The 9,170-nt window shown below is 44.6% G+C and overlaps 1 protein-coding gene across 3 annotated transcripts in view; it reads right to left on the bottom strand.

Moving 5' to 3' along the window:
* Positions 1-7,958, bottom strand: part of card9 (caspase recruitment domain family, member 9) — a 19,318-nt gene extending 11,360 nt beyond the window's left edge. Inside the window, exons 1-8 of one of the 3 annotated variants that reach the window (XM_061730167.1) lie at positions 7,885-7,958; positions 7,645-7,749; positions 7,433-7,555; positions 7,279-7,348; positions 3,783-3,920; positions 3,581-3,699; positions 364-570; positions 202-285 (exon numbers count right to left, since the gene is read on the bottom strand). In XM_061730167.1, the coding sequence (XP_061586151.1) occupies positions 202-285; positions 364-570; positions 3,581-3,699; positions 3,783-3,920; positions 7,279-7,348; positions 7,433-7,546 (732 nt within the window). In that variant the 5' untranslated portion in view covers positions 7,547-7,555; positions 7,645-7,749; positions 7,885-7,958. Of the gene's footprint in view, positions 1-201; positions 286-363; positions 571-3,580; positions 3,700-3,782; positions 3,921-7,278; positions 7,349-7,432; positions 7,556-7,635; positions 7,857-7,884 lie in introns of those variants that run through there. The other 2 variants (XM_061730166.1, XM_061730168.1) reach the window with 2 other exon arrangements.
* Positions 7,959-9,170: the final 1,212 nt, after the last annotated feature.

The following is a 9,170-nucleotide window of genomic DNA, read 5'->3' as shown; positions in this document are numbered from 1 at the left end:
GATAATATACATGGACTATTCCCAATATGTAATGTCTCTTGTAGATTCAAGGGTTTCCACTACAGTTTTGTGAAATATTCTTTCAAATAATCAGTTTCAAGGTTCTTGAAAACCATGTTTTGTGGCGGTTGTGCTGCTGGATGTTTGCTGTAATTAAAATGGTACACGTTGCTATGGCAACAGTGAAAGGAGTGGAGATACCTGTTGCAATGATCTCATTGTCCGTCGCCTCAGCAGCCGAGTCTGGTTCTCTGCTCGCAGTAACGTGTGCTTCAGACGCTCCACCTGTGCATAGGGGTCAAAGGTTGGAGCTCAAGGTTCATGAGTTCAGAGATCACAGATCCGCATCGGGGCTCTACTGACCTCTATTTGTAAGTCTCTGTTGGCCAGCTGGGCAGCGCTCTTCTCCTGGTTCAGTGTGTTGATGTCGGCCATCAGGCTGTAGTTGTGGTCTCTGAGCTGCTTCAGCTCCTCGCACAGCCGCTGACGCTCCTCCCGGATCTTCTGCACGCGCTCACTCAGCTTCTTCAGCTCGCGCTCTTTGAGCTTCTGCTGGCGAGAGAATGCCTCCTGATGAAGATGGAAAGAAAATCTGTTTAACTAAAAAATGTCTAAGAAAGGTAGTTTTCAAAACTCAAAGCTTGAAGCTGCCTCAGAGTCTCTGATGAATAGTCTAAAGCCGAAGACACACCAACCCGACGTCGCCCGCTGTCGGCCGACTGCTGTGTCGCCTCGCGTCGCCTGTGTCGGGCTGGGTCGGGCTCAAAAAGAAGCACTTGGACACACCGCAAAGACGACACAGAGGAGGTGGAGGCGAAAAATAAGAAGAAACCGCACTACGTGGGTGAAATCATATATACAACAGCGACAGGCTCAAGGAGCTTACCCGAACCTGTGTCGAGAGCTGGAGATGAATGAAACCAACCATTTCAAAAATTTCGCTCAGCTTTTCCCTGTTCAGTTCCACATGTTGAAGGAACTTATCAGGCCAATCATTCAGAGGCAAAACACCAACTACAGGGATTGTATCTCCGTGGGGGAATGTTTGATGATTACACTGCGCTTCTTGGCAACAGGTAGGCAAGCTAACGGTTTTGATATGTTTAAAACTACAACACTTTCATGTTCGCTACCTGAACAGCCAATCACAGAGTGAGCTGTTTGACCGACGGCCTGAAAAGCTGCTGACGGGCGGCCGACCTGTGGCAACGTGCGGGACACACCGGGAAAACTAGGCCGACAGACGCGCACCGACCCTCATCGACGGCCCGACGGCCGATTGTCGGCTTGGTGTGTCAGGGCCTTAAGATTAATCAGCGTCAGTGGAGCTGGTCGCCTATAAATAAAGTTTGTATTGGAGTCGATTTTTGTTTTCCTTGCTATTTCGCTTCAGGGAGTCAAAAACAAATTATGTTAAGACTGGGCATTTTCTTCTTTATTTCAAGTAAGAATACATTTTTAAAGGTACGTGACATCACATGCTATCTCACATATCAGAAGCCATTTTACAGTGTTCATCTGCTGAGTTGGTCTAACTAGATCAGCTCGGAGCCGACTCAGGATTAATCATGGTCCTTTTTGGGTTAGGGTTAGGGTTAGGGTCCCCCCAAGTGCCACACCAGATGATTGACATATCAGGGCACCGCGCACGTCTTGTCAAAAGGAGCCAGTTGCGTTTTGAAAATCAGTGACTCCTGACTGCTATGTCCCTCCTGTACAGTAGTTGGCGCTACGTACCACAAAGAGTTGTAATCCACCTTATTAGGAGAAGAACAAGAATCACCACAGATGAAGAGGAAGATTTGAATTAGTGTCAGACGTTATCTTTGCTGGAGTGCCTGGAGCCAAATTTGAACTTAAAAACAGCTAAGAGATCGACAAAATAAAAACAGGAAGTCCTCAGTCACTTTTTAAAATCACTTTGGTGTTCAGATAGGAGATCGTTTTGCTACAAGCCATGGGTATCAAGCTAACGTTAATGTTACATCTCATGGCGTCTACAGATCAACCACTGTCAGTTTCCAACGGCCGCTCCACATTAACGTCTACATTTAATTCGGGTTGCCGCTTATATTTACGTGTGTTTCTGTTTGTGAGTGAGTAACTGTGAGTGAGTAACTGGGCGTGTGTGTGTGTGTGTGTGTGTGTGTGTGTGTGTGTGTGTGTGTGTGTGTGTGTGTGTGTGTGTGTGTGTGTGTGTGTGTGTGTGTGTGTGTGAGTAACTGAAAGGTGTAGGTGTGTGTGTGCATTTACCATTTTTGTTAAACAATTGTTGCAAAGTTGCTTTTTTTTAGTTTTTTTTTACATTTTGTACAGTGTGAATAAACTTAAATTTATATACTGTATACACAAATCTCATCTCTTGTGGTTAATACATTTCAACATTTAGAGACTCTGATTGCAATTTGATTTTTTTGTTTGAGAAACTAAGGGCCAGTCCCAATCCCCCCCCTACTCCTACTTTTCAGCCCTACCCCTAAATTTTGTGCGTTCCCGTGAGGGTAGTGGTGTCCCAATTCCTCTTTGCATGTAGGGGTAGTGGCCTTAACGAGGGGTAGTGTGTATCAATCTAACCCTTAAAAGCGAGGGATTTCAGATGCTGACTTCGCGACCGAGGGCCAGAAAAATTTCCCAGAATGCTTTACGTCATACTTTGCAGACTGAATCAAACAAAAAAACATGGCGGACATTTCTTATTTTTTAGTGAATTACATTTCTAGTGAGAAATATATATTTTACTTTCATAATATTCACTCAGTGAATGTACATAATCAATCAATCTCGCCAGAATAACGGCTGATTTATGGTTCCGCGTTACACCAACGCAGAGCCTACAGCGTAGGTTACACGGCAATGCGCGCCATACAGTGCGCGTCGCCGCGTAATCTACGCTGTAGGCTCTGCGTCGATTTAACACGGAACCATAAATCAGCTCCCAAGCTGGCGGCTCTTCTCATCCCCGAAAACATCGGAGCAAATTTCTTAACAGGGGTTATTTGGATAAACTGAGCCCAGGTTGGGGATCTTAACGGTTACTTTTACGCCTGAAAAAATATTAAAACTTAATAAAGTGGCATATTAACAGCGCTACAGCGGAAATTAAAACAGCTTTTAGCTCTCGGCTTCCTGATATGGTGTGACGTATGTGCAAACGTAACTACGCAGTCGCTTACATACCCGAACTTAAACCACGCAGTGACGTAGCAAGTGGTGTCCCAATCCCTAGGGAAGATTACAAGGGCCCTACGCCTGTGGCTTCATTTTTAGGGCTAGTGGTAGTGAGTGAAGGCTAGTGGTAGAAAGTAGGGGGTGTATTGGGATTGGCCATAATTCATTGTCATAGTCTGTGGACCCTCTGAAATAGCCTTGGCCCCCCTCTGGCCCCTCCAAGGTTAAAAGTCTAGCTTCGCCACTGCGTCTGAGTCTCTGCCTGCAAGGTTCTTTTGTTCACTTATATTCATGCACTCGCTCATGTGGGCCCTCTTGGTGAATTGTGAGGTTTTTGACACACTGGGGTTAAAAGGGAGCGTGCAGGCCGTTTTAAGTGGCACTCCTTTCCGACTTAGTTGGCAATGCCGACCTGTTCCTTGGCCACAGAGCAGGCCTGCTGGCGGCGCTTCCTCTCGTCTTGTAGCGCCCTCTGCAGGCGGCCGAGCTCCGACATCAGGAACTGCGTCAGACCAGATTCCCCTGCTGTGTCTGAACAAAGAACAACTGTAAGACGTTGTGTGGAGGACAAGGGGACAGACGGGTGGATGGACAGACGTGACATGAGAACGGACCAATGAGGATACTGAAGGTCCTGTTGGGTTCCTTCCCCGTGATCCGGCTGTACACCTGAGGGTAGTCCAGCTCCAGACTCTCCAGGAAGGCGGTGTGACCTTTCTCACCTGTCATCTGGAGCATGTCCAGCAGGGCTCCTGCAGGGCGAAAGACACATGACAGGGGAACCTGACAGGACACACACCCGTGGTAAATCATGATGGTGTACAGTGATCACATGACCATGGAAACTCCAGCTGAAATTCTAATGTGTGAAATCACAGTTTTTATGAGCAGCCGTGACCCAATTCATAAAGATGGAATAACAATCAAAACATTTCAGCAAGAGCCATATTTAACACTCAGCTAGCGTTTTTCTGCAGAATACATGAACAAAAGTGAAAACTGAGAAGTGTGTCTAAAAAGACGGAGAGGGGGCCTATTATGGCATCTAATACCTATTTTAAACAGGCCTTGAACGTTTAAAAAACAAGCTTTTGATTGTTTTTGCTAAATAAATTAGAAATTAAGCCTCTGAGCCATGTCTTTATCTTCCCATTCTCTAACCTCATTATCTATGTGGGATTCTAAGTGGGCGGGGCTATGATAATGAGGCACTGTGCTGATTGGCTGCCTGAATGACGCGATACACCGCTACGAAAAAATGGCGGAAGCTCCGGCCGGCGGAGTTAGTTGTGGCAGTGGTTTCACGCATCGGAGGCCGACCTATGTAAATCGCATTTTCGTTACGTAACGAAAGGGAGCAGAATCTTATTGGCTCGTAGATCCACATCACATTGGACGGCTCATCCGGACGGCTGTACAGACACTGCAGAATTTGGCTGCTTTCCTCCTTCTCTGAGTTGGCAGGCTGAGGGGAGACCACTTTATATATGTTAAGGGTTAGAAAAAAGAAAGAAACCTGGCAAGAAAAAACCTGGTTTTCATAATAGGTCCCCTTTAACTGAGGCAAAAGTCCGCAACCCACTAAAAACGGCTCCACTAGCCACCAGCTGAGCCTGCTTACATCACTCTGAGTTCATCATTCATGAATGCAGCATTGGTAAAATGTCCATAACTACCCTGAATTCATCAAAGCTAAAACAGTTTAAATTAGGGTTGTCCCGATCAGGATTTTTTAGCTCCCGATCCGATCCCGATCACTTGAGTTTGAGTATCTGCCGATCCCGATTTTTCCCGATCCGATCATTTTTTTTCGCTCCCGATACAATTCCGATACTTTTTCCGACTAAAACTCAAATTGTCCTGAGTTTCTTTTATTGTCCATTCTCTCCAACATGGACATATATTTTTTTTTCACTGAATGCATCATTGGATCAAAACAAAGCTTATCAGCACTGCTGCCACAAAATGTAGAAACATGAAATTGTAAACTAAAACAAAAAGTGCAGAATAGTGCAATAACAAAAATATATAAATTTCACTTCAAAAGAGGTAGTTTACCTACTAGGTTCAAAAGTTTTCCACAATCACAATCAATAAGAAAATTAAAATACATTTTGGCTTAACCTTAGTGCAGAATTCTCAACAGCATGAAATTAAAAGCAGTTTATAGTTTTCTGTCACTGTGTTGTAATGATGTTAACCCAGAGCGTAGGAACCAAGTGTGGTTGTTCAGAGACGGCTCTTTAGACCGTAACACCAGCCCGCAAAATAGCAGTCCGTCATCCCTGTGTTGTTACCGAGTCAATAAAGTGGACCAAAAGATGATTAACGAGTAATGGATAATAATTTACATAACACTAGTCACTTTTCCCCGACAGCTTTTCTTTCTTTTTAAAACTTTCAGACATTGTCTCCGTTTATCTGAGCGTAGGCTAGCTGTTGTTAACTTTCTGTTAGCCATGCTTCTTTCCCCCTCCAGCACAAACGTTACTTCAAGCCACTGGCGCCGCCCAAAAGCAATATCTTATAATAAACACACATCAACTGTCTGTATTGTTAAATACAGTTGTTAATAGATTTATAGATTAGATTTAATAATAGATTTAATAATTAATATATTTTGGCAGACACAATAGGGCTTGGTCACCAAGGTGCATTCTGGGACGCAGCGGCCGTGTTAGCAGCCTCTTGAGTGTAAACAAACAGCAGTGTAGTAGCACCAAGTGAACAGACGGAACGCAAAAAAAGATGTTAAAATGCCGGAAAGGAACTGGAATTTACCGGGATACCTTAAACAAGGAAGCCAGGGACCGGAATATGAAATCCTTACTAAAGGAGCTCCTCGTCGGAGCTCCACTCTTTAGTAAGGATTTCATATTCCGGTCCTTACTTACTGCCGCAGTTCTGCACAACCCACGTCTTACTACCTTGTTTAGGGGTGTTTGGCAGCTGCTTTGGTAAATCTTTGACTCGTCATGTGTTTCAATAAATTCTTATAATAGTACAACATACAGTACATGTTTTGTATTACTCTCACTTTTTTCTTTTTCTTTTATGACTGCTATATTATGCAGAAGAGGCTCCGAGGCATGAGCAATATTTTTGTTTTCCTCGTGGGATTATTTGTTTCCTCTGCAGCTACAAATAGTTGATATTTTTTCCTCAACAAACTAGTTTTATCTGAAGATTGGGGTTAATCACACCGCAGAGCTGGCCAGCAACTGCGTTTAGCTGGAGAAGTGGGGAATAAAACCCGTGTGAATGATCCGACCCCGGTCTGTGTGAGTGTTTGTTTGTGGTAAACTGTGGAAGGTTATGTTTGGTCGTTACAGCCGCAATCCAACCGAGCCAACGACTCTTTGTTATCTCAGATACTTGGCCTCCGTGGTTCTTCCTCCAAGCAGGAAAGCGGTGAAAAGTTAAACCATTAGCGATCTTTTCCCCACGTCTGTTGTGTGGAGCTGCTGCAGCTACAACACAGCAACGGGTTATCATGGTTACAGAATAACGGAAAGTAACGATTACAAGTACTGGTAGGCTAAGACACAACGAAGAGGCGACCAAGCCCTATTACGGACCTCGCACCCATCAGGACTGTTGGGAAGGGGGCATGGTCACAGGGAATTTTATGGTTGATTAGCAACGTGTGTTCTGTTTCAGTTGTCAGCTGTCAGTTGTCAACTGTCAGTTTCTGTTGTCAGTTGTTATTCCGTTGTCTGGCATAAAGTCCTGTTTACCGACCTCTGGAGTCGTGCTTCATCCTGCCACAATATATTAAAAACATTAATAACTGGGTATGTCCTGATACTTTTTTGGCCGATACCGAGGTTTTGAAAGTGACGTTGATCGGGACTACACTAGTTTAAATCTGAATGCTCCTCACCCTGTGCATCATGTGCACAATATTACACAACTAGAGCGCTGCCTGAACGTGTCGCAGGTGAAGCACACTTAAAACACACACACTGCTGAATCTGATCCTTGCACAGGGTGTTATCTACATGTATGCATATTTCATGTACCTGACAGCTTTGAAATCTTCTACTGAACAGGCTCTGTGGGCTCAGAACAGTTCTGCAGCAGGTTCTGGAGGCAGAACAGAGAACGTACCTACTTTTCTCCTCCGGATGACGAGGGTCGGGTCATTGAAGAGCTGCTCTTCATCCTCAGCGCTGATCACCTGACCAGAAGAATCAAATAATCAATCAGAGCTTGTGGGAGTAAGGGGGAGGACGGTCACAGGAGACACCTGCAGCAGGAGCACCTGACACTGGCGTAGGTAAGGAGTGATCCTGGATGGCTCAATGGTTTTGACCAGGAGCATCCTGAAGTCTTCAATGTGCAGCCAGCAGAGGTCATCATCACACACTCCGTCCATCTTGAGGTTCTGCACACATACACACACCCAGAGTCCATAGAGCCCAAGCTTTGTTCTGCACACATATACACAGAACCCATCCAACATACCACAGTTACCTGATGCTCTGGACTCACTTGTCCGTCTCTGCTTCACTCTCGTTCCTGAACATGTAGCTGTTGCTGACACTTCTTGTTTTTCACATCAGGCTCCACCCTCTGTAACTACTAGAAAACACGATTGGGTCAGAATCCCTGAACGCTGCAGTAACACCTCAGCTGATTACTCTGGATGATCCATTACTGCTGTATGTTCTCTCCATCCTGCTCTCTGTAGTCTACTGGAAGCAGGCGGCTCACCTGTACGTTCTGGTTCCACGTTCTGTTAGGTTTATTCGGAACATTATGAAACTCATCTGTCATGTGAGACGTGTCACTTCTGACAGAAAGAGGAAGAAGTGAAGGTTTAGGGAAGTACCAAGGGGAATGATTTGCTTCCAAAAGGAAGGAACGGCTGACTGAAACAGGAAGTGTTGGCACCACAGATTCCTGGAAGCCCCACGAGCAAATGAAGAACAAAAGTCAAGCTGTTTGATTTCAACATAAACAAACACGATATCTTAACAAATATCTCATAATCTACACTACCATGCTCATAGTCTACACCGGTGTCTTCACCATTGAGATTGTCCTCACAGTCTGCATCCTTCAAGTCCCGGTTCTCCACATCATTCCCACAGTCGTTTGGACCAGTTGTGACACTGATAATGAGGTATTAAGACACACCGAACATCCCCCCTCTTCATCCTGCTTCCCCTCTAAGCAGCTGCCAGCCAGCTGACCCCACAAATGCACGATACTTCCTCCCCACTGTGTGCTCTTAGTATTCCATATCCTGAAGACAGTCCTGTCTCTTGGTATCTCTGGTCACTGGCTATGCTGAGTGGACAAAAGCAACTTGGTCTTATTTTTCCTTCTCAGACACAACCCTCATTTATCCAGGTGAGCTATAGTTTGACACGGCCCTCTAAACTGTGAGGTATGGCCCCGTATCAAACCTCCCCTTTCTTAGTAAAATTAGCTGTATCACTTCCGACACCAAATGACTGTTTTGATGTCTTGTAGTCATGTTTACGTTAGTTCTTAGTTCTTAGATCTCTACACGTGCTTCATGTCTGTCCCAAAACAGATGTTAAATCAGCTGTTGGTTCATAAATATCATGATCTTGGACCAAAACACATCTCTGATCTGGTCCATGATGAACCAATCAGAACCCTCAGGCCGTCAGGGCCACGCCTACTTCCTGTACCAGAGTTAGACCCAACCCCAGTGAGGCTTTCAGCTTTTATGCTCCTCACCTGTGGAACAAACTCCCAGGATGCATCAGGGCTGCTGAAACTCTCAACAGCTTTAAATCTATGTTGAAAACCTTTTTATTTAGTGCTGTATTTCGGTAATCTCCCATAATGCACTGGAAACTGTATTTATTGCATCTCATCTGTTTTATACATTTTAATTTACGTCTGTCCATCTTGAATTGTGCTTTTAATCTCTTACTTTTTAATGCATTTTTAAAAATGTTTTCATGTAAAGAACTATGAATGGTTCATACATGAAAAGTGCTATTACAAATAAACTTGCCTTG

The sequence above is a fragment of the Cololabis saira genome, chromosome 9 (genome assembly GCF_033807715.1).
Source record: "Cololabis saira isolate AMF1-May2022 chromosome 9, fColSai1.1, whole genome shotgun sequence".
Lineage (NCBI taxonomy): Eukaryota > Metazoa > Chordata > Actinopteri > Beloniformes > Belonidae > Cololabis > Cololabis saira.
This window is presented reverse-complemented; position numbering and strand designations above follow the sequence as displayed.